Source organism: Schizosaccharomyces japonicus (assembly GCF_000149845.2).
Source record: "Schizosaccharomyces japonicus yFS275 unplaced genomic scaffold supercont5.2, whole genome shotgun sequence".
Classification (NCBI taxonomy): Eukaryota; Fungi; Ascomycota; class Schizosaccharomycetes; order Schizosaccharomycetales; family Schizosaccharomycetaceae; genus Schizosaccharomyces; species Schizosaccharomyces japonicus.
Genome location: NW_011627861.1, coordinates 205,825 through 229,170, shown reverse-complemented (window position 1 = coordinate 229,170; position 23,346 = coordinate 205,825). Strand labels below are relative to the sequence as shown.

Here is a 23,346-nt window from a genome sequence, read left to right as displayed (position 1 = left end):
TGAGAAAAATGCAATCGCCAACTAACAGACCAAAAACTTGCTATGGAGCCAGCTAGCAAAACTAGAACAAACAAACATAGGCAGGGATAGTGTACACACACAAACAAAACTCTTGGAAGCCATGACGAAGAGAATGGACGCTGGCACACAATTGCATGACAGTAAGCAAAAGAGCGGAAATCCCATAGACTTCATGACCTAGTATGTTGTGTTGAACTTAATACCGTTGTAGATTGTAGAGTAGTTGGCAGTGTAGTTCACATCACTGGGTTGAATTAAAGATTTGAGGGTACCAGTAGGGTTCTTCATGACAAGTGATTTCTTTCCAACAGCAAGAGGGATAACAAAGAGAAACAGTAAAATGATAAGGATAATGAAGTACAAAGCAGAATAGCGACGGACAATACGCTTTCTCAAACGGCTTTGCTTGGTAGAGAAAATTGGAGGACGAATTTGCCGACTTGGACGAAGCCAGAACAAAATCACTGAATGCCAACGATCAACGTATGGAATCCAAAGGATTGGGAGCATCAAATACAACAGTAAATGACCCAAGAAGAAATCAGTAGCAAAAAGGTTCATTTCAATGGCCTTACACACCAGTTCACGCCAGGGGAAGCGTGAACATATGATATCCGAGACTCTTACCGTACAACGGCCTGTCCACCATGACAGATTAGAGATATCCGATTTCGTTTCACGGGAAAGGAAGAGCAATGTCATGACCTTGATGATAAGTCTGTCCACTGAGACAACAGCACAGAACGCCAAAACAGTCTTGGGTAAGGACCAGCCTTCTAAGAACCAGCAAACTTCAAAGATGACAATGTAAATGATAATTTGTATAGCATGGGCAATGGCGGCAAGAACGGCACCGAAACGCTTGCAACACAAATTAAGCACAGGACCCAAGATACAGGCCATACCACCGAACATTCCAGCGATACCGAAACTGAACGCAATAGGGACAATGATGATAACGATGATACGTGCAATACAATCTGTTCCGGTCTTCTTGCTACGAACAATGGGATCCGACGGGTCATCAGAGTTCATATAGTCAGGATTACCAGGCATAGAGTTCATAAACAGGTATGGAAGAACGCAAGAAACAGCAAGGCACAAAGGTCCAAGAATTTCACTGAAGAAAACGTCCGAGAAACGAGCACGAGGCGTATCCATAGACACCTTGTCACTGGGTTGACCGATAACACGACGCTTGTAACCAGTGATACGAGTTCTTGTCAGACGACAGTAACCAATCCAAGAATTTCCATGGGCTCTCGAGTTACCACGAGACAACCAACGAATAAATTCACGGTAGTCGACAAAGAAGTCATTCCAGTCGAATTGATGAGGATTAAACATAAACGGACTAATAACAAGAGCCATAATAGAAAGCCACCAGTAAAGTAAATGCACAACCCAGACGGTCATCGATCCGAACAGCAGCATCATCAAGAAACGAGCACCAAGGTAAATGGAAGGGCCAGCGAAACGAGAGTACAAGATGGAAAATGGAAGACGCACGGTAGCAAAACCACGACCGGTACCAATATAACGAGCACCACCAAATGACATATCAGTCAAAATGGATTGAGAGTAGATTTGACAGGTGAACACCTCGAACAAAGGAGACAAGGAGCCAATTTGTTTCAAGAAACGTTTCGTTGCTCTCCACAAACCACGCTCGATCAACTCGTGGACGACCAAGGGAATGAACGCAATCCAGAACACAATGAAAATGGAAATGACACAACGTTTAATCCATGCCAATACGGGTCCCAATTGGTAACATCCTGGGGGCCAAATAGACACGGGGTACTCCAGCTTTTGATTCTTATTGTAATAACAAACAGTGACAACATGATACATTGCACCCAAGTTAAGAAGAACGACCATAAGCAATTGAACGGACAACATAATAAACATGTTGTTCAAATGGAAACCAGGATGTGCAAAATAGAAGGAAAGGAATCTATCAAGAGGCAATTGCGTTCCAAGATAATAATACTCACGAGAAAGCATTTGCTCACCCATACCAGTACCAATCTTGGTTGAGAAGTTCAGAATAGAACCAAAACCCAAATCACGACCCTTACCACATTGGAAGAACTCACAATGCTTGATTCGTCCACCACGAAGCATAGCTGTCATACCGGCATAAATATCCTCGTTGACATGAAGACCCTTCTGTGCTTTAGAGACACCACCACGAGTAGTCATGAATGTAGCATTCAAGAAATCTGGATGACCATAATGAAGCTTACCACCGATCTGAGCAAGGGTACGAGCGAAAAGGGTACCGAAGGTCTGTTCCTTACCAGCAGCAACGTCACCAAGAATACCAATGTTCTCTGAGAAAATATACTCACGGGCACCAAGAATTGCAACGGGATGAGGCTCAGGGCGCTTTTTACGAGATTCGGCATAAGGGTTTGTGTTGCCCATATTCATTTCCTCAAATTCAGAAAGGACACTTCTAATCTTAAGACACTCCTCAAGGTAATTGTCTTGGTTAGCATCAATCAACTGCAAGTATTCACCACGATAGAAGGGAAGTGCCATGTTTTGATTGTCAGATTTACCATCACCAAGAATAGGGTTACCAGAAAGACGAATTCTGTACTTGGGGCGACGTCTTCCGTCTTCCATAATTTCAGAATGGCCATCAATAAGAGCCGCAAACAATTGAGGTTCTCCACCTTCTTCCAAAGGAGGCTCCTCATCTAAATATGCAACTTGGAGATCAGGATAAGCACGGAGCATAAACTCAGCATTCTCATACTCCTCCTTAGTGAACTTGGCATAACGTTGCATGGAAACAACCATTTTGAACTTACGGCGAGCCATACGATCCAATTCACGTTCCAAACTGTCAGTGTTTCCACCGAACATTTTCACGACTTCAGGATTCTCAACACGGTAGAGCAATTTGATGGCACGAGCATAATTCATGAAACCACTGACAGTACGATAAAGCGTTTGACTGCGAAGAGAGGCCCAAATACGCGTACGGAGAGTGTATTCAGGAACAGCAGATTTGAAACCGATACAATAGAATGGGAGATCATCAATCTTGCTCTTCATGGAGTCGTCCTTCTCTGACATTGTATCGTTATCGTAAGCAGCATGCTCTTCAGCCAAAATCTTAGTGTCTCTAACGAAGCAATCCCATTCCACAGGATGCAATTGCTTGAGGTACTCCAACAATGTGACACGAGAGAGTTGATCCTCTTCACGAATAATCTCACGGAGGGAAAGCAAAACCTTCTCACCGTAATGAGGAATAAACACAGTAAACGTGGGCATGTTGTCCACTGGGACAGGCTCAGGGATAGGAGTTGCTAACGATTGGGCAAAGAAAGAAATACGACGTTCAGCCTCAGAGTTCGGGGGGAAGAAGTCTGTGTGTACAGTGTGGTCATCCTGCGAAACGAAAAAGGTAGGAGCACGAAGTGTACGCTTACCCTCCTCGGCAGGAACTTGATGGTACAGCAAGCGCTGAACGTGATCAATCGAAAGCAGGTGCTCACGATACATTGAGATTACAACAGCATTCCAAACTTGAGAAATAAGAATCTTCGGTTTGTACTTAATCTCCATGTCATTGGTAGCCAAAACCTTGCTGTAAATACGTTGAGGCATGCGACTGTAAATATTTCTCCATGGCGTAAGAATAGAGATACCCAGCACGAACGATCTCATAACGGAGAAGACCGTGTTGAAGATAATATACCACAAATACGTATCCAAGAAGAAAAGAATCAAGTCAGTGGCATACATAATAACCAAAGTAATTCTGGGCTGATAGAAACAAATCATACCTCCAAGATACTTGTTGGCGCAAAGGTATGGTCTCATTGTACTAAGGACACGAATAGCATCCTTAATTGACAATGTCAAGTAACTGTAAGACTCAGCGAACTTAGCACCGAAAATAAACAACCACATGATAACGGAAAGGGATTGATTATCGAAGGAAAGAGTTGCAAAGTTAGAGGTGAAGTATTTGTTCGCAAGGTAATTCCGAGAATCCTTCACAGCCCATTTGCCAAACAGTTGACTCGGTGGCACAAATGTGAAGTACAGCAGTGTAGCAAGACACATGAGGAAAGCAATCACACCGATAGTAATAGCCCTACCGCCATGCTGTTGTTCAGTCGTACAGTAACCGAAGATATACACAATGGGAATTAAATTCAAAATGAAGATAATGATGATGAACATAATGCGTTTCCAGATAGGTCGAGAACCGGGGAATCTTCGAGGAACATATAAGTACTCACAAAAAGAAGCACATAGTTTGAATAAGACAGATCAGAAGGGAAGCACAACTGACGGCAGCCCATTGAGCGGCACCAGTGGGCTTCGGTCCTTCAGCCTGGTGGAAAGGTTTCGTATAGAGAGTAGGGGAACTGTATGCGGTAAACATCCAAAAGACAGCAAAGTGAAGAATCCAGATACGGTTGAAGTTGGTCATTAAGTGAAGCCAAGAACGAGTTTCATAGTAAGTCTTGTAGAACGCTCTGTTCCACTGAACATCACAAAGCTTGTGGAATCTTTCACTAGCAGGAATGTCAATCAACCGCGTTCCATCATCAAAGATAAGACGGGCGATACCTTCGGCATGCCAGAACAATTGATTAATATCATCATAACCAATTACTTGATCGTGGGAACGTTCACGACGAACGTATTTACCATCGACAATCTCAAACTGTTGGTCATGCATGTATTGATACAAAGGCGTAATAACATTGTCCAAGTAGTAGCCTTCAGGAGCCATCTCAGTTTGGTTTTGAGATTCGGGAGAAACAAGGTAGTCGTGAGCACACTTGAACAAAAATGCAAGCAGCTCGGGGATAAAACGACAGTTGTTAGCTTCACCCCACAGCAACATCCACAAGGCGACCTGCTGAGCACGCTCAAAATGAGAGAGGGCACGCATTTGTGTCTCCCAACGCCATTCAGAAGCTTCAAGAGAATCATCAGTATCGATGTTGATATACTCGTCATCGTCTTCTGGTTCATCCTTTTTCTTTTTGCGTTTGAATTTAGACTTTTTGGGAGGCTTTACGACCTTTGGACTTTTCTTTTTCCGAGAAAAGAGCTTTCCTTTTTCCTTAATGGCAGTAACCTTACCACCGTAAATGCCGATGTTAGCCAAACCAACAGCATCCTCTCGATCCATTTGCGCAGCGAAATACCACTTCTTATAGTTGGCAGTATCGCCGCCAATGTAGTCGGCATGCAAGGTTAACAGTGCTTGCTCCGGCGACATACGGGAGGCACGTGAATCAAGGACAGTCATGAAGGAATCGTACATGTTACGCATGGAGTCTCTTTGGAATCCAAACTTATTTGTGAGGTCAATGAAGATATCTTCGATTTCCTCTTTCGTCAATGGCACACCGTTTTCAACCGTCCAGGCAGGATAGGGCTCACGGGCATTCGACCCGCCCGTGCCGTACACCGACGCACCCTCCGGGTCCATGGGAGTGGTAGCAGAAGAACGGTTGATGAAGGAGGTTTGACTGATGGAGTACGGACCGTTGTCATACGGTCCGCTGTTATATGGACTACCGATGGAGTCTGTGCTGGGTCCATAACTATCATATTGATTTTCCTGAGGAGGATAGTAGTAGCTGGTATCGTTGGCATTTCCATCGTATTCGGAGTACTCGGATTCGTACTCCTCGGGGTGATAGTTATTGGAACCTTGGTACTGATTGTGACCAGGGGCTCCGCGGTTTATGTTACTGTAGTCATCTTCGTACTGCTCTGTAACACCGGTGGGATATTCGTACGAGCCAGAAATGGAGTCGTCGTAGTTGGACGTGTACTCGGCACCGTACATATCATTGTTAGTGGTAGAGGAGGGGTTCTCGTAACCATCATCATAGTATGTGTATTGCGAGTCTCCGGGAACGTTGTTGGAGGCTCCCGAAGACGGAGGCTCATCGTGGAAACGATGAGACTGAGACATAGGGACCGGGGATCAAATGTGAAGAGTCAAAGGGTTCAAGTTTCCGGCGGTTATAATGTATGCCCCAAAAGAAGGTGTTTTGGATATATTAACGCCGAAAGGATCGGAAGAAAAGAAAAAGCGGAATGCTAGAAAGACGCAAAATTATGGACAAGGAGAGCAAACCGTTTGCGTGAAGAATCTCAGCAAAAAATGGATTCAAACCAGCGGCAAACTGTAAGAAATCTAAAACGTTTACGTGGTGTTTTCGGTCGTTACCCGAGAAAAGACACAGTCACCGAAAAAACGAAACGATGCAAAGAATTTATGCAGGGAAGCAAGAAAAAAAGTTGGCAACAATGTAAATTGCTGTCACAGTTCAAGAAAACACTTTCAGCAACCAACCGTGCACACAGTGCAGTGAAAGAAAGGCTAGAAAACAAGCAAAAACCAAACAAATCTCACAACGGAGAACCCAACCTGCTTTTTATATACCAAAGCCGGTGTACCGTATCGTACTTGCTGTAAAACACTCAAAACACGTGCAAAAAGGCAAAAAAGCAAGAGAACACTGCTGCAACTCTTACGATACGAGGTTTACAGGAATTTGGCGGGTGAGGTACTCAAACTCGTAGGAGAGTGTGTATGAAGACGCGTGTGGATCCTTGTAGATCGTCACAGACGCGTTTAATGCAAGAAGTTTGTGTCGTTAAGCACAAATCCACACTCAAAGACACCCGTAGACTCGACGGAGAACCGTCTTGACACCGAGGAACTTGCGAAAAAAGAAATCAAACAAGCTCAGTCAAAACAAGAACAGAACCTAAAAAAGTCCACGAAACGTGGTAAACGTTGGCCTCTGAAACAAATACCACCGTCTACAGATTCTGATACCTTCAAAAACCAGAACCTTACCGAGTTGAGTTGAGGTAGGGGAAAGGAGGGAGTTGTCAAAGGGTGAGATAGATGACACTGGACAAGGCTGCGCCCGCCTTGTGGACGGGATGATGATACTAGACTTAACACTCGGGGAATATTTTATTACGGAAAATATTATTTAGTTAATAAGCTCTGCGCGACCTCATTCGCCAATCGAATGTTGGGCTCCGGGATTGTCGACGGTTACTGCCGAGGAAGGCGGGAAACGTTAAGCGCACGTGGAGCTGTGCAGCCATTGATTGGCTGAGTCGCGATCGCAACCAGCAGCCACAAATTATAGTGTCGGGCGCGTGCTCGTTTAAGATAAGCTCTTATTTGACGCCTCACTGCTGATTGGTGTATTCGTCGCAGTTGCAAGACGCGGAAGGCGATCCGCACGTGGAGAAAAAGACTGTACTGGACCCGGCTAGCTGGGTAGCGGGAGAAAATGGATTTGCTTTAAAAAAACTGCGGAACAATTCGTTTGCTTGTTACTAAGAAGAAACATGTATTACATTGGTTATGAGAAAGTCAATTCACGTGACCACCCCGCAGTCAACTACGTGTTGATGCAGGGGCGGGGTAGCAGGGTCCACCGGATGTGCGGCCGGAATGCGGAGAAGCAGGAAGGACGACGAGAGTATCTGGGTGTGGATGGTGAGAAGCTAAGCATGGCCTGCAATTACGAGGAGTAGAATGACTCATAACGGGTCTGTGTGACAAGTCACCGTTACAGAAGCCACAATACACTTATAGTCGTTTAGCTTAGTAACTGCAAGAGTGGACGCTCGCCGGTCTAGGCGCGGTTCGATAGTCACTGCAGTCCATGATTGGCACTAAACCACCCATTGAGAGGAAACGATCAACTACTAGAGGTGGAGAGGTGGTGAGACATTGTGAATCTCAGCGTGTTACATTAAACCACATAGCGTGTTCGTACGCGCCACAATGAAGCGCGTATCATTCTGGCATGACTCGTTCCATCGCGTTAAATCGAGTACCGCACTATGTTGCAGTTCAGTATATAATGTAACGTACCACTGCGTGCTACAGCGTGCTGTTCTTGCGCCACGTTTTCCTACTTCAAACTGCACTTTACCACCGTATTGTGAATTGTGCACTGCGCAGGAATGCCTTAGACTTTCTTACAGCTCGTAAATTCAGATAATCCCCAACACACCTTGCCTACCTACCCTTTGCCATTCCCGAACAACATGGACGGGGTTTTACCTTCGGACGTTTCAGCCTCTTTGGAGCATCTGATTCAAGGTCTTGTTTCATCAAATAATGAAATCCGTAACGAGGCGGAAAAGGCTCTTAATTCACAATGGTTGGCTCAACAGCCAGATTTTCTGCTAGTTGGACTCGCCGACCAGGCTTCTCGTAACGCGGATCCTTCGGTATGTTAAGCATGAAGATTTTTATGAAGCAAATAAAGGCGTGGGTGCGTTTGGAAGCTGGATTTTTCGCGGTTGGAGTAAAATGAGATACCATTTAGACTTCTCAACTTCTAGGAGCACTTACGAATCGAAAGGCTGCGTTGTAAGGTGCTTTCGGACTCACACTTGTCAACAGTTCATTCGTCTCCGCGTCTCTTCTCTGTCCAGTTCATCTCATCCAGTTCATCTTTACCACCCAACCTGTTTGCTCCTGATACATAACTGAACGCTAACCAATAGGTCCGTGCTTTTTGTCTCGTCTTGTTGCGTAGACTTGCATTCCGTACTGTCCCTGGCAGCGAGGTTGAAGTGTTCTCTGCACTTCGTGATGATTCAAAGCAGCAGATCAAGGTTTTGCTGTTGCAGATTCTCGGTGCTGAGTCTGTGCCCACCGTTCGTAACAAGGCGTGTGACACCACTGCAGAGATTGCACGTTCCATTACCGAGTGCAACGGCCAATGGCCTGAATTGCTGACTGTGTTGTTCGAGTCTGCAAAGTCGACCGAACAGTCCGTGCGTGAGTCTGTTTTCCGTGTCCTCCTTACTCTTCCCACACTTCTTGCCGGTCAGGATGCCGTTCTCGTAGAGCTCTTGGCCGCTGGTATGAGTGACGCTAGCATTCCTGTTCGTGTTGCTGCTGTTCGTGCTTATGCCGCTACATTTTTGGAAAGCAAGCAGATCACTCGTGACCAACTGAATGGTCTCTTGCCTGGAGTCTTGAACGTTTTGCCTCCTTTGCAACAGGCTCGTGATTCTTACAGTCTGGCCGAGTGCTTGAACTCACTTACGGAAATTGTGGAAGTATTCCCCAAGATTTTCAAGCAAATCTTTGATGACCTCCTTACGTTCTCTCTCGGTATTATTGCTGACAAGGAATTGGAGGACTCTGCCCGCCAAGCTGCTTTGGAGTTGCTTGTTTGTTTCTCTGAGTCTTCTGCTTCTATGTGTCGTTCCAACCCCAAGTATGCTCAAGAACTCGTTACTCAATGTCTTATGCTTGCTACTGATGTTGGAGGTGAGGACGAAAACGATCCCGATGAACTCCAAGAGTGGCTCGACACAGAGGATTTGGACTCTGATGAGAACGATGCAAACCACATTGTTGCCGAGCAAGCTTTGGACCGTCTGTCCCGTAAGTTGGGTGGAAAGACAATTCTTCCTCAAGCCTTTTCTTGGTTGCCTGGTTTGATTGGTTCGCAAAAGTGGTCTGAACGCCATGCTGCTTTGATGGCTATCTCTTCCATTGCCGAGGGTGCTGAGAAGTTGATGAAGCGCGAGTTGGGCAAGATTCTTGACATGGTTTTGCCCTTGCTTCAAGATCCTCACCCTCGTGTCCGTTGGGCCGCTTGTAATGCTGTTGGTCAAATGTCTACGGACTTTGCTCCTGACATGCAAACGAAGTACTCAACTCGTATTTTGGAGTCTTTGATTCCCGTACTCGGTGCTCCTGAGGTTCGTGTGCAAGCTCACGCTGCTGCTGCGATGGTGAATTTCTGTGAGGAGGCCGATAACAAGGTGCTTGAGCCCTATTTGGATCAAATTTTGCAGAGCCTTCTTGCTCTTTTGCAAAGTCCTAAGCGTTATGTCCAAGAGCAAGCCGTTACCACGATTGCTACTGTCGCTGACGCTGCTGCTCAGAAGTTTGACAAGTACTACGACGTCATTATGCCTTTGTTGATCAATGTTTTGCAACAGGGCGAGGGCAAGGAGAACCGTGCTCTTCGCGGTAAGGCCATGGAGTGTGCTACTCTGATTGCTTTGGCCGTTGGTAAGGAACGTTTCTTGCCTCTGTCTGGCAGTCTTATGCAGGCATTGGCTGCTATTCAACAAGGTATCACCGAAAGTGATGACCCTCAAGCTGGCTACTTGATTGCCGCCTGGGGTCGTATTTGCCGTGTGCTTGGAAACGACTTCCTCCCCTTCGTTGACTCTGTCATGCCTCCTCTTTTGGCTATGGCCAAGTCCAAGCCTGACTTCGTCATCCTCGAAGACGAAGAAGACCAAAACAAGTACGCCGAGGATGAAGGCTGGGAGTTCATTCCTGTCCAAGGTCAGCAGGTCGGTATTCGTACTTCTATTTTGGAAGACAAGTACACTGCTTGTGAGATGCTCATCTGCTACGCTGCTGAGTTAAAGGGTGCTTTCGATCCTTATGTTAACGAAGTGTTGATGACTGTCGTCTTGCCTGGCCTCAAGTTCTACTTCCACGATGGTGTTCGCACCGCTAGCTGCAAGTGTATTCCTCACTTGCTCAAGGCTCGTATCTGTGCTAGCAACGGTGATCAAGCTCGCATTACCGAGGTCTGGCAACCTGTTCTCGAGAAGCTTCTCAGTCTTATTTCCGATGAACCTAGTGTTGAGATGCTTGGCGAGTACTTCCAATGCCTGTACGAGAGTTTGGAAGTTGTTAACATGCCTCTCGCCCCTGCCTACAGCGAGCGTATCATTGCTGTTGTTGAGCAACAACTGAAGGACTTTGTTGAGCGTGTTCAACAACGTGAAGAAGACAAGCGCAATGGTGAGGCTGATGTTGAAGAGGATGAAGATGTCTTGTTGGCTATTGACAACGATCAAAACTTGCTGAACGAGATTAATAGAACCTTCAACATTATCCTTAAAATCCAGAAGACCGATTTCTTGCCCTACTGGGAACGTCTTTTGCCATACATTGATGCTTTCATCTCCGGTACGGAGGTTATTGCTAAGCAATGGGCTTTGTGTATGGTTGACGATCTTATTGAGTTTGTTGGACCTGAGTCTTGGAAGTACAAGGATCATTTCTTGACTGCTATTGCTGAGGGCATCCAAAGCCCTGAGCCTGAAGTTCGTCAAGCTGCTGCATACGGCATTGGTGTTTGCGCGCAACATGGAGGTGAGGTGTATGCTGATATTGTTGCTAACGCCATGCCTACTCTCTTCGCTGTGATTCAACAACCTGACGCACGCGAAGACGAGCAAATCTATGCTACGGAGAATATCTGTGTTGCCATTTGCAAAATTTTACGATTCAATCCTGGCCGTGTTCAGGATCTTGACAAGACTATCGCATTCTGGGTATGTACTTTGCCCGTCACTCACGATGAAGAAGATGCACCTTATGCTTATATGTTTTTGTCTGAGCTTATGGACCAAAACCATGCCGCTGTCGTTTCCCAAGTTCCTGTGGTGATCAATGTCATTGCCGAGACCCTGGGCGCTGCTGTTCTTCAAGGTCGCACATTGGATCACTTTTTGGATTCGTCGCGGAAGTTCCTTGGTCGCATTGACAGAGAGCAGGTCAACGCGTTCATTTCATCTCTCTCTTCGGAAAACCAGAGTGTTTTGGCTACATATATGTAATTTGGCATTTGAAAATTATCGCGATAAGTTAGGAGGGTTTGTATCATGCATGCATATTTAAGTACGGGGATAGAGAGTAATATCCAATTTTATATAGAGAAGTAGAATATGATTACTGTTGAAGTGCTTGCGTCTTGGATTATGTAGCTCGTGTTCTTATGGCTTTCACTGTATGAATTGAATAGGCAAGAAGCTTTTTCTCTCGGCTTAACGGGTTACTACGGTATGTCGTTTTCGGTATAGAAATCTCTTCAATAAGAACAAATGGAGCATCTCCTGTATGTCAGGGGGAACCTTGAACGTAGATTTGAGGAACAAACAAATGCATATGCTTCTTTTGCTTGGATTTGTGAAGAATTGAAGGTTGAGTACTCTGACAAGGTTTATATCTGTTTTTCTACTGATAACGACTCCAAAAAAAGGATATATCGTTTACTTTGGGACGATACAGTTCGTCCTAGAACGTTTCAGTTGTCAGATTCCGTGTTTTCGACCGCAAACTCCGTCATTGCACACATTGTATCACCCATTCCAATAAAATACATATGGTTGAATGTATCAGGAAACAACATCCGGAAAGCTCAATCGTACTTGCAGTACTTGTGTCGAGAGGGTACTGTTTTACACACAAAAGATCTTCTCCCATATGATATCCAAATTGCTGCTTGTGAACCCATTGACCAAGGCATCTTGACTGAACAAACAGAAGTTTTTATCGTTACCAAAGCAGCATTTGATGATGTTCTTTCTGTACAGAGAGATTTTCTCCAGCTGGGCTCTGAATTGGCATTGACGATGGCTGTTCAGTATCAAACTCCTTCCCTTTCAGGCACTAGCAATGCGCTTGAGGTTCACAGTGCAAAACTCTCTTACTCAACGGCGATGAAGTATTCTATAAGGCGTGGTTCATGGCTTAGAATTGGGTCCAATGAAGAAGAGTTTGTCTACATTCGTGCATGGCCGACGGAGCATGTGGTAGACAATACACTACAGTTATCATTTTGCCCTTCTGCAGCTATTCTGCATAAAAATTGTTACAAAATTGAGGTCGCATCTCCCATCATTCACCCATGTCGAAAAGTGATATGCAGTTGGGTAGCTTCGCAGCATACTCAATCCATAAAAAACACTACTGAGGTGCAAGCCTTTGTCAAGCAATTTGTTTATGACCTCCGTTACATTACTGTTAACTCTGTATTATCAATATGCGGCACGCGTTTACCCAATCTGACATCTCATGAAAATAAACTGTTTGATCCTTTTTGTCTCATTCACTTGTTTATAAAATTCTGCGAAAGTGATTCAACAGAAACAAAGGAAGCAGCTGATGTTTTCTGTATAACAGAAGCCACAGAAATTGAGTTTGTGGGAATACATCCTTATCAACTCCCCGTAACACTTTCACCTTTTCTCGAAATGTTTGATCAAAATGAGGCTATAGGGGATATTCACAGGATAGCAACTAGTTTAACAGCAGGACAACATAGCTCAGTCTTGGTTGCAAATCATGGGCTGAATGGCATGCTGCGGTTGGGCAAGTCATTAGCTGACTCTCTTGGCTTACACACATATATTCTTTCGGCATACAGCTTGTTAAATCTCTCGTACGAACGGTTTCATTCTGTTTTTGAGAAACACATTGAGAATGTGCTTCAAATCAAGTTTTGTGTGCTCGAGTTGCGCGATTTTCAAGTGCTCTTTCAACAGCAAGGCACAAACTATGAGTTGATACTAAAAGTCGTGTTAAAAAAAATGCTCCGTGTCTTTGACTTAAGTGGGAACACCGTCCTTTTCGTCTTGGCTACGTGTAAGGAGCTAGAAGACATCCCGTCTTCCATTCGGACTCTCTTTCTTCATGAATACAATCTCAAGCCGCTCTCGCTTAATGAACGCAGGCAGTGTCTTGATTTCTTTTCCAAGTCGTATTCTGTTTCACCGAGGCTTTCCCTGTCACAACTTGCTGACAAGTGTAACGGCCTTTCCATTGACGACCTTCAGTATGTGTGGACTCTTGCTTTAGGCAACGTAAAGAAGCAAATTATAAATACTGGTCATGCTTCGGAGGATCTGGTGACGGCTGGACCCGTTATTACTCCTGAAGCTGTGTATTCACAAGTCGAACGGTTGCAGAAAACGGCACTCTCTTCCCTGAACTTGCCTCGAATTCCGCAAGTGAATTGGGAAGATGTGGGTGGTTTGGAGCAGGTGAAACAATCGCTTTTAGACACTTTGCAACTTCCACTCGAACATCCAGAGCTGTTCACTGTTGGAATGAAAAAGCGGTCAGGAATATTGCTTTATGGACCACCGGGTACGGGTAAAACTTTACTGGCAAAAGCTGTCGCTTCTGAACTGTCACTCAATTTCCTCAGCATAAAAGGACCTGAATTGCTGAGCATGTATATTGGTGAATCGGAACGGAACATCCGTCGTGTTTTTCAACGAGCCCGTGATGCTTCCCCGTGTGTTATCTTCTTTGATGAACTCGATTCCATCGCTCCGAAGCGTGGACATGCGAATGACAGCGGCGGTGTGATGGACCGTATCGTCAGTCAGCTTCTCACAGAACTGGATGGTGTTTGTGAACCTGGAGCGGAAAATGTGTTTGTTATGGGTGCTACCAATCGACCAGACTTGTTGGACTCTGCATTGACCCGACCTGGTCGTTTTGACCAGTTGCTGTATTTGGGTATTTGTACTGATGCTCAAGCACGGCTCAAGATTCTTCAAGCACAGCTTCGCAAGGTACGCCTAAGCGATAATGTGAATTTGATGACTATAGCTAAGCAATGTCCTCCCAACCTGACGGGAGCTGACTTGTTTGCCTTATGTTCAGACGCAGTGTTCCTTGCACTGGAGCGGCAGATTCAGCAATTGGAAGACGAATGGACTCAAGAAAAGCACGTCTCCGGCGTACAAAACGAAGATCCTGAAACTGCGTTCGCCGAATGGATCGCGACGAAGGAACAGGTAGTCATCCTGGACATGAATGACTTGCTCACTTCGCTTCACCACACCGTCCCAAGCGTCTCAATAGCCGAGTTACAGCACTACGAAACTCTTCAAAAACAGTTTCAGCAGCAAACTTAAACCGCGCGCATCCCGCGGGATGTACGCGGGATTTCCTGTGCGCCGTAATCTTCGTTAAACGGTGCTATATCAAATAGTGTGGTGGTTATGCACGTCCATACGTTACTCCGCGCTTTTCACTATTTGCTCCAGCACGCTGACGTGCGCTGGAGCTCACTACCCGTCCTAAACTCCCTCGTAACCAGAGTGCAGCTTGCCCAGTGCATGTTTCGCCATGTGGAACCCGAAACAGAGATCCAAGACTTTAGCAACGTTAAAGTCGTTTCCGTACCCAAAACCAAGCTTGAACTCGAAGGATTCCGACGGACAGAAGCGCCGTAAATGGTTGCCCTTGGTTCCTAAGAGCAACGTGAAGAGAGCACTCGCAGCCATTGCGCTCGTGTTCTTACTGTTTTTGTGCGGGAAAACGCTGTATGGGTCGAGTAATAGCAAAATTGTAATTGTGGTCGCCAGTAACGAAGGCGGCGGTGTTCGTGAAGTGAAAAACCGAAAGCAATGGGCTTTGGAACGGACGTCACTGAGCAACAAGGTCGCGTACGCGAAGAAGCACGGCTACTACATCAGCATCAAGGATGTTGGGCTGAAACGCCGGTACACACACGAATGGAGAGAGTCCTGGGAGAAGGCAGACCTTTTACTGGAAGCCATGAAGGATTTCCCGAGGGCAGAGTGGTTCTGGTGGCTTGACTTGACGACTTACATTATGGAACCGAGCAAGTCTATTGAGAAGCATGTTATCGATCGTCTCGACAAGATTGGCACCCGCAATCTGACGGAGCCGGGTGCCCACAACCCACTCAATTACGAGCCTATTCCTCATGAGGATTTTACCGGTGACGTGAACATGGTCCTCACGCAGGACTGTAATGGTTTCAGCTTGGGTTCGTTCTTCATTCGTAGAAGCGAATGGACGACCCGGCTGCTCGACGTGCTTTGGGACCCAGTGGTGTATGGAAAAATGCATCAGAACTGGGCTCATCAGGAACAGGATGCCTTGCAACACATGTACGAAACGCATGCTTGGGTCCGTAACGGAGTGATCTTTGTTCCTCAACGTACTATTAATGCATTTCCCCGTGGTGCTTGCGAGGGTTCTACCGATGCTCGATTCTTCTACGATCAAAAAGACCGGGACTTTGTTGTCAATATGGCCGGTTGTATGTTTGGAAGAGATTGTACAGAAGAGTTGGCCTTTTATAAGCAATTGAGCGAGAAGCTCAATTCCTGGCGTTTTTGGTAAACAGTCATTGAATTATACAGGCTGCATATGATGACCAAAGAGAGAATATCTGATTCAGCAGCGGGCGAGTTAACGAATTGCGCGAGGGGGGGACTCCCCTCTGCAATTCAACCGTTTGGTCGGGTGAATGTAACCCTTCCATACGGCGTTAGTCATCGCGTTTATATCGGAGCGTTCTTGCACTTGCAACGAACATCCAGCTGCTGCTAATGATCTTAAAGGCAAAGTCTGATGCAGAACCAATTCAGATGTTTCCATCAGTGCACCAAAAAAAAAGACTATCGACACTTAAACTCAACGTCTCAATTTTTTAATGAACAAGTTTTGCTTCAATGAATAAATTGAAGGGAGAGGAAGGAGGCGGATAGAAACTGAGTCGTGTATTGAATTTATTGGAAGAAAGGGCTGTATGAAATTGCGGACACTCTATGCAATGGGAGCTTGGTGAATCAGTCGGACTAGGCAAGCTTCTTCAGTTGCTCTATCAACTTTTATATACATTATTGATTCCACAACGCCTTCATGTTCCCCTTTGCAGCACAATTTCTTGTATTCAGTAATTGTTCTTTCACTTCAACTTCAGTCTCGCTTATTCAAACTTTACAGTCACGTGCTTTTCTGCATCCCTTCTCTACACTCTTAACCAGCATAAGCTTTCAGGTCTCGCTAATCGCCTTCCCCTTTCTATTGGCCAACGCATTTCACGTGCTGCTGAACGCGTACACAGACTTCTCACCACCATTCTTCACCTCTCCTCTCCCACATGGCTTCTGGATTTGCATTGCCTGAACTTCCCCCGGTTAAGTCCGCTTGGGGACCCCCGGAGAACATTTCTGTTGCCAGAGATGATGTTCCTTACGCTCCCTTTAGCAAGGGAGACCGTCTTGGCAAAATTGCTGACTGGTCTGTTGACCAGACAAAGGACGGACGTGAACAACGTGGCCGTCAAGGCCCCTTCGGTGGCCGTTTCCGTGACCAGTACCAAACTTATGGTTACGGATCCTCGTCCATCTTTGGATACCAACATACTGAGGATGAATCCTCTTTCTCGGTCATTGATCGTGCCAACGTGAACCGTTCGCGTACTGGTGGACGTGGAGGTGGCACTCTGCTCAAGGTGCGTGGCCGTGGACAAAACAACCAACGTGGAGGTGCTCGTGGCGGCCGCTGGGGTGGTCGCGGTGGTGCTGAAACGACGATTTCTCGTTCTAATGGCCCTGGTGCCAACAGAGGCCGTCGTTACGGCTGGAAGGACTATGACAAGCACCAACGTAACCGTAACGCTAGTGTTACTGTTGAGCCTTCGTGGGAGATGTTGGACGAGGTTGAATTCAGTCATCTTTCCAAACTCAACTTGAACGTTACCAAGTGCGAGACTGTCCAGACTTGTGGTTACATCTATCCCTACGACAAGGCTCTCGATAAAATTTCCGTCAAGACCGAGCGTCCTCTGCAAGTTTTGGACCGTGTCCACTACAACCCTACCACGACGGAGGATCCTGTCATTCAGCAATTGGCCGTCAAGAACGCCGCTCAAATTTTCATCACAAGCTCCATTTTGTCGCTTCTTATGTGCTCTACTCGTTCCATTTACCCATGGGACATTGTCATTACGCATCAAGGAGACAAACTCTTCATTGACAAGCGCGAGGGTGGTCCGTTTGATTACTTGAGTGTTAATGAAAACGCTTACGATGCTCCTTTGGAAACTGATGAGAAGGACAACAACAATAGTGCTAGTGCTCTTTCGCTCGAGGCCACCTACATTAACCAGAACTTCTCTGTTCAAGCTCTGCGTGAGTCTGACAAGGATAAGCATTCTCTCGGTGCCCCCAACCCCTTCTACAACCCCTCTGAAGAGACGGAACCTCTTGCCTCCCATGGATACCTTTACCGCAAGTTTGACCTCTCTCTCGAGAGCGACAACACTCCTGTCAACTTGGTTGTTCGTACAGAGGTGGATGGTTACACTAAGACTCCTGCTAACGACATCCAATACGTCTCCATCAAAGCACTTAACGAATTCGACCCTAAGGTGTTGAACAACACCAGCACAGCTGACTGGCGTACCAAGTTGGAGAGTCAACGTGGTGCTGTCTTTGCCACTGAGATGAAAAACAACAGCTGCAAGCTGGCTCGTTGGACTGTTGAGGCTATTCTTGCCGGTGTCGAGAGCATGAAGGTCGGTTTCGTTAGCCGTGCCAATCCTCGCGACGCTCAGCATCACGGAATTTTGGGTGTCGTTGCTTACAAGCCTCGTGATCTTGCTTCCCAAATGAACTTGAGTCTCTCTAATGGTTGGGGTATTGTCCGTACCATTGCTGACATTTGTCTCAAGATGCCCGACGGTAAGTACGTCTTGGTGAAGGACCCTAACCGTTCCATCTTGCGTCTCTACTCTGTTCCTCTCAACACATTTGAGGATTCTGAGAGCGGAGCCGCCGAGTCTTCCTCTGCTTAGGTTTTTCTGCAGGGACGACATAAAAAAGAACTAGCTAATTAAACGCTGCATCTGGAAGTTTGAAGGTATGGATGGGTGGGTCTCGTTGCGTGTGTATGGGAAGAGATGTTGTGAATTGGTGCGAGGTTGGAAAGACGGTGCTTAGTCATTGTAGCGTAGGATCAAGAAAAGGGTTAAAGCATGTTTATGCGACTCATAAGCTTCCTTTATCGGTGTGTAAACAGCCAGCGGAGTCGGCTGCGCTGTCCCTGTAACGTCTGTTTCTCTCTGCTTCCTTTCTCTACTTTCTTCTCTCTTCATTAAACTTTCGCTTAAATAAATAGAGTTGTCGCATAATTTTGTTATGACATCATAGGCTGCCACCCTATTTTATTACTAATACCTGGCACGGATTCTGCCAACTACCATTACCCAATCCAAATGCAGGTTGAAGAATCTGTCCCAATTGACGCGAATGCGCACTGTCCTGGTCCTTCTAGTGCTGATGCAGGTAAGTCTGATGCCTGTGAGGGCTGTCCGAACAAGGAAATATGCGCTTCGGCACCTCGTGGAGAAGACCCGGATTTGCCTCTTGTTACAGAACGGTTGAACAAGATCAAGCACAAGATTCTCGTCCTTTCCGGTAAAGGAGGTGTCGGAAAATCAACTTTTAGTGCTCAATTGGCATGGGCTTTGTCGCTCGACGAAAATAAACAAGTTGGATTGCTGGACGTGGACATTTGCGGTCCCTCAATTCCTACAATTATGGGTGTTCAAAACGAAGAGATTCATCAATCGAATGAGGGTCTGTCCCCAGTCTATGTTTGTGAGAATTTAGGCGTTATGTCAATTGGTTTTCTCTTACCTTCGGAGGATTCCTCTGTCATTTGGCGCGGTCCGAAGAAGAACGGTATCATTAAACAGTTTATCAAAGATGTATACTGGGCAGATTTGGATTATCTCGTTGTGGACACGCCTCCGGGCACGAGTGACGAACATTTATCGCTTGTTCAGTTTTTTAAACAGTCTGGTGTGGACGGTGCCATCATCATCAGCACACCTCAAGAAGTCTCTCTTCAGGATGTGCGAAAAGAGATTAACTTTTGTCAGAAAGCGAAGATTCCCATCCTGGGGCTTGTGGAAAACATGAGTGGGTTCGTGTGTCCATCTTGTCATAACAAATCAAATATCTTTATCGCCAACACTGGTGGAGGAGAAGCCTTGGCGGCCGAGTTCTCGATTCCCTTCCTGGGTCGTGTTCCACTTGATCCACGTATTACTCAGGCTTGTGATTACGGTAAAAGTTTTGTTGACGAATGCCCCGAGTCTCCAGCTTCGGAGGCTATCATTAAAATCATTGATGGTATGTGCCTATGAACTCCGTAACGAGCTCCAGATGCTTTTTCAAAAGTCGTCTTCGAGAAGCATTTGGTTACAACTGTCGTCAACCCGTTGTTACTAACAAATTCACATTCAGCCGTCCTTGATTCTCCTGCTCTACGGACACCAAGCACTACCCTTAGTACCTCCCACACCAATACTACCAACACCAACACTACCACCAAAACCGTCCCCGCCGCGGCAGCATCCTAGATCATGTCGGCCCTTCCGCGGATATCCACCAGGGACCCTCGCTGAAAACCTGTGGTTTGCCAAGTTTAAGGAAAATGGCCAGGCTTGTTAACGAAACTGGTAACGGGTCTGCGGAGGCTAAGCATCCCGTAGATGCTGTACAAACCGCCGACGGAAGCAATTCCGTCAGTAAAAAGCGAAAGTTGGAAAACAATTCCGCAGAACAAAGTACGAGCAATTCCACCTCGGCGGCTGTTTCCGTTGAGTCTGTAACGGAGAAAAATAATTTAGAACCGAAGAAAAAAAAGAAGAAAAAATCAAAGAAGAACAAAACGGTGAATGGAGAGCCTGTGGTGCCGCATTTAGTGACGACGGAAAACTGTCTTCAAAAACCTCTTAAAATTGCGGATTTGCAGGAATTGCTGTTCTGGTGTATCGCTGATGGACCATCTCCTTCGTGGATTCTCGTACGAAACAAACATCTCGTCGAGCGTGTTGTCACCGTCTTAATTCCTGGTCTTGAACCTTCTTTATTTGGTTTTGCTCCGAAACGTTCGGACAAGTCTTCGTTTTTGTTGCCCAAAATGCTCAATGGTTGCTGTCCTTCTGAATTATCGGATTTTGTTAGCATCTTTGAACGTGTATGGCCAACTCGTTCGCCCGGTGACCGTTTCCGTGTTCATTCGCCTATCAACGCATTTCTCCAGTCGCCCCTTCCTAAACATGAGAAGGAACGGCGGGACAAGGCTGCCCGCAGTGCTGCTGTATCCCATTCTCCGTTGAACTACTTGATGCCTTTGGAAGCCATGTTGGCCGACGACTATCCCCTGCACCCTACTTGTCCTGGGTCAACAGCGTTGCCTGAAGGATGGGTTGCGTCTCATGTCGGTTTTGATACTGAGCTGCCCACAAAGCCTCAAATACTTGGTCTGGATTGCGAAATGGTCAAAACAGAGGTCGGTTCTGAGCTTGCTCGTGTAACGCTGGTTGACATGCAGCACAGGGTTGTTTACGATGAATTGGTAATGCCCGAGGCACCCATCATTGATTACGTTACCCAGTTTTCGGGTATCACAGAGGAAAAATTACGCAACGTTACAACGCGTCTGGCCGATGTTCAACAAAAACTGTTGCGCATGGTTGATGCAAATACCATTCTTCTTGGACATAGTCTAAATTCCGATCTTAACAGTCTTCACTTTGTGCATCCATACATCATTGACACATCGCACATTTACCAACACACACGAGGTCCTCCGTCCAAGCCGTCCTTGAAGTGGTTGACCCAAAAATGGCTGAAGCGTGAAATTCAAAAGACGGGAGTTGTGGGACACGACTCTGCTGAAGATGCACTCGCGTGTATTGACTTGCTAAAACTCAAGATGCAACGTGGACCCGCATTTGGTTTATACAACCAAGACGTGGAGTCTGTTTTTACTCGTCTACAACGTCAGTCTCCAGTGTCGAGGTTGAGTGCTGTCGCTGACTATGGTACTCCTGACTATTGGCATGGCAAGTATACGAATGCTACAGTCGCATGCAATACGGATGATGAAGTGATAAATGCTACGATCACGCTAGCCGATAATCATCATTTTGTTTGGTCTCGACTCCGTGAACTTGAGTTTGCAGCTGAATGGTCTACCCCTGCCGGCAATAAAACAACAAACGGAGCGCCAGCAGATTCTGAGTCGAACTCTTCCGAGACGCTGTCTCCCGCTGAAAGTCATATACCCAATTCTACGAATCAAGCCATGCAAGATCTGAACCGTAGAATGCGTTTACTCTATGATTCTTTACCGAAAAACACTGTTCTTATAGCCTACTCGGGCACAGGCAATCCGGTTGAGATGTCGCGGTTGAACTCTATGCGTATGCAATTTCGGAAAGAGTTTCAAACGAAGAAATGGGACGAGTGTTCTGTGCAATGGACAGACAAAGAGGAAAGTCAATTGCAAGCTGCCGTTGAGAGTGCACGGAATGGTGTTTCATTCATTGCCTTAAAGTAGGAGTTCTAGGGTTTAGTTCGGTCTCATTTTACCCGCTGTGTATTACCTTCATCACATTTACACATTTCTGTTTTTATGTATTTTTGGGATTAAGTCTTTAAAAAAAAAAAGAGGACCGAGAATGGTTCTTGTTCATGCTATCATTCGTAACTGTTTATCATTGTCGTGGAATATTACGGCTTAGACTAGAACATGGCAGTTTGGTATTTTTAGGAGCTGTGGCAAGTCGTAAACACAATACAAGCACTCTCTTTACTCTTTCATCTTTTCGTCAGCGTTGCTGCTACTGGGCTTTTCTTGTGTGGTAGTAGTAGTAGTAGTAGCAGCAGTGCTGGGATTGGCGCCAGTATCACGGTTCTGATTGTCTTGACGAGCACGTTCTTCTGCCATGGAAAGTTCCAAGGCCAAGGCAAGTTCAGGATCAAGAGTAGGATCCACTCCAAACTCGAATTGACTGTTGGAGGCAGCAACTCCTTGTCCTATGGGAGACTCGTTCACCATATCTGATAACAGTCGGTCTGACTGGGGAATTGTAACCAAATGGCTAGTAAAAAAAAGTTAGTTTACAAGAACACATAAGTAAAAGAGTATGTCAAAAACAAAGGCTTGTCACATACCTGTTGTCATTCGAGTTTACAGTCTCGATAAATTGTGAGAGTTTGTCTGTGTTTTCTTGGCTAAGTTCGCCAAAGTGAACAATGTCCACAGCGACATTGTTCTTTTTCAGCTTCTTTGCTAAACGCTTCATGTTTTTCTCGTCACTGTCAACAGGAGAGCCCAAAAATACGACTATGCGCTGGCGTTGGGTTTTGTTTTCACGGTGCTTTAAAGCCAATTGAGCAATTTGAATACCAGTCATCAGTTTTGCTTCACCACGAACTGGAAGATCGTGAATGGCTGAAAGAAGTTTTCCATAATCGCGAGTAAGTGTACACAAGACTTGCGGACTATGCACTGCATTAGTAGGATATCCCGACCGGATTGCGACGAATTGTTTACTATCGTGCACACAAAACACGCACCTATTGTCGCCAATTGTCATTAAACCACACATGTTCTCTGGATTATCGTTGATCTTTTGGTTAAAAATGAGGTGCATCGCGTCCTTTTGAGCCTCAAAACGCGTAGGGATGTAATCTCCATTAATCATCCATTCTGAATTGTCAATACTAATCGTTTGTTAGCGTTCAAAAGCTCATTCGAGACAGATTTCACCGTACACTATCATTGTAGCTTCCAGCACCATGTTGAACGGTTCTTTTTTAAAGAAAAAGGCGAGTTCTTGATGTTTCGTGGAAGAAGGGAAGAAGACAGAATCCGCTGGGTGTGAA

General features: G+C 45.8%; 8 protein-coding genes across 8 annotated transcripts; 6 read left to right on the top strand and 2 right to left on the bottom strand.

The window, feature by feature from the left end:
* Nucleotides 1-198: 198 nt before the first annotated feature.
* SJAG_05285 (1,3-beta-glucan synthase component bgs1) lies at nucleotides 199-5,989 on the bottom strand (the record flags this gene model as incomplete). Its single annotated transcript, XM_002174134.2, has 2 exons — nucleotides 199-4,284; nucleotides 4,343-5,989. 2 exons carry the CDS (start codon nucleotides 5,987-5,989, stop codon nucleotides 199-201), a joined length of 5,733 nt encoding a protein of 1,910 aa, XP_002174170.2.
* A 2,064-nt stretch (nucleotides 5,990-8,053) lies between these two features.
* Nucleotides 8,054-11,806, top strand: SJAG_02998 (karyopherin Sal3). The gene is made up of 2 exons (XM_002174133.2): nucleotides 8,054-8,286; nucleotides 8,566-11,806. Exons 1-2 carry the CDS (start codon nucleotides 8,101-8,103, stop codon nucleotides 11,662-11,664), a joined length of 3,285 nt encoding a protein of 1,094 aa, XP_002174169.1. The 5' UTR covers nucleotides 8,054-8,100; the 3' UTR covers nucleotides 11,665-11,806.
* SJAG_02997 (peroxin-6) lies at nucleotides 11,774-14,947 on the top strand. The gene has a single exon (XM_002174132.2). It carries the CDS (start codon nucleotides 11,929-11,931, stop codon nucleotides 14,752-14,754), a length of 2,826 nt encoding a protein of 941 aa, XP_002174168.1. The 5' UTR covers nucleotides 11,774-11,928; the 3' UTR covers nucleotides 14,755-14,947.
* SJAG_02996 (alpha-1,2-galactosyltransferase) lies at nucleotides 14,881-16,322 on the top strand. The gene has a single exon (XM_002174131.2). The coding sequence runs from the start codon at nucleotides 14,969-14,971 to the stop codon at nucleotides 15,992-15,994; it is 1,026 nt and encodes a 341-aa protein (XP_002174167.1). The 5' UTR covers nucleotides 14,881-14,968; the 3' UTR covers nucleotides 15,995-16,322.
* Nucleotides 16,323-16,757: 435 nt separating this feature from the next.
* Nucleotides 16,758-18,580, top strand: SJAG_02995 (translation initiation factor eIF3d Moe1; the record flags this gene model as incomplete). Its single annotated transcript, XM_002174130.2, has 1 exon — nucleotides 16,758-18,580. One exon carries the CDS (start codon nucleotides 16,758-16,760, stop codon nucleotides 18,453-18,455), a length of 1,698 nt encoding a protein of 565 aa, XP_002174166.1. The 3' UTR covers nucleotides 18,456-18,580.
* A 295-nt stretch (nucleotides 18,581-18,875) lies between these two features.
* Nucleotides 18,876-19,811, top strand: SJAG_02994 (iron-sulfur cluster assembly ATPase Nbp35; the record flags this gene model as incomplete). Its single annotated transcript, XM_002174129.1, has 1 exon — nucleotides 18,876-19,811. The coding sequence occupies one exon, from the start codon at nucleotides 18,876-18,878 to the stop codon at nucleotides 19,809-19,811; it is 936 nt and encodes a 311-aa protein (XP_002174165.1).
* A 61-nt stretch (nucleotides 19,812-19,872) lies between these two features.
* Nucleotides 19,873-23,338, bottom strand: SJAG_02992 (19S proteasome regulatory subunit Rpn10). The gene is made up of 4 exons (XM_002174127.2): nucleotides 23,236-23,338; nucleotides 23,038-23,184; nucleotides 22,633-22,962; nucleotides 19,873-22,559 (listed from the first exon to the last, which is right to left on the bottom strand). The coding sequence occupies exons 1-4, from the start codon at nucleotides 23,259-23,261 to the stop codon at nucleotides 22,268-22,270; spliced, it is 795 nt and encodes a 264-aa protein (XP_002174163.2). The 5' UTR covers nucleotides 23,262-23,338; the 3' UTR covers nucleotides 19,873-22,267.
* SJAG_02993 (ribonuclease H70) lies at nucleotides 20,102-22,015 on the top strand (the record flags this gene model as incomplete). The annotated part of the gene is made up of 1 exon (XM_002174128.1): nucleotides 20,102-22,015. One exon carries the CDS (start codon nucleotides 20,102-20,104, stop codon nucleotides 22,013-22,015), a length of 1,914 nt encoding a protein of 637 aa, XP_002174164.1.
* Nucleotides 23,339-23,346: the final 8 nt, after the last annotated feature.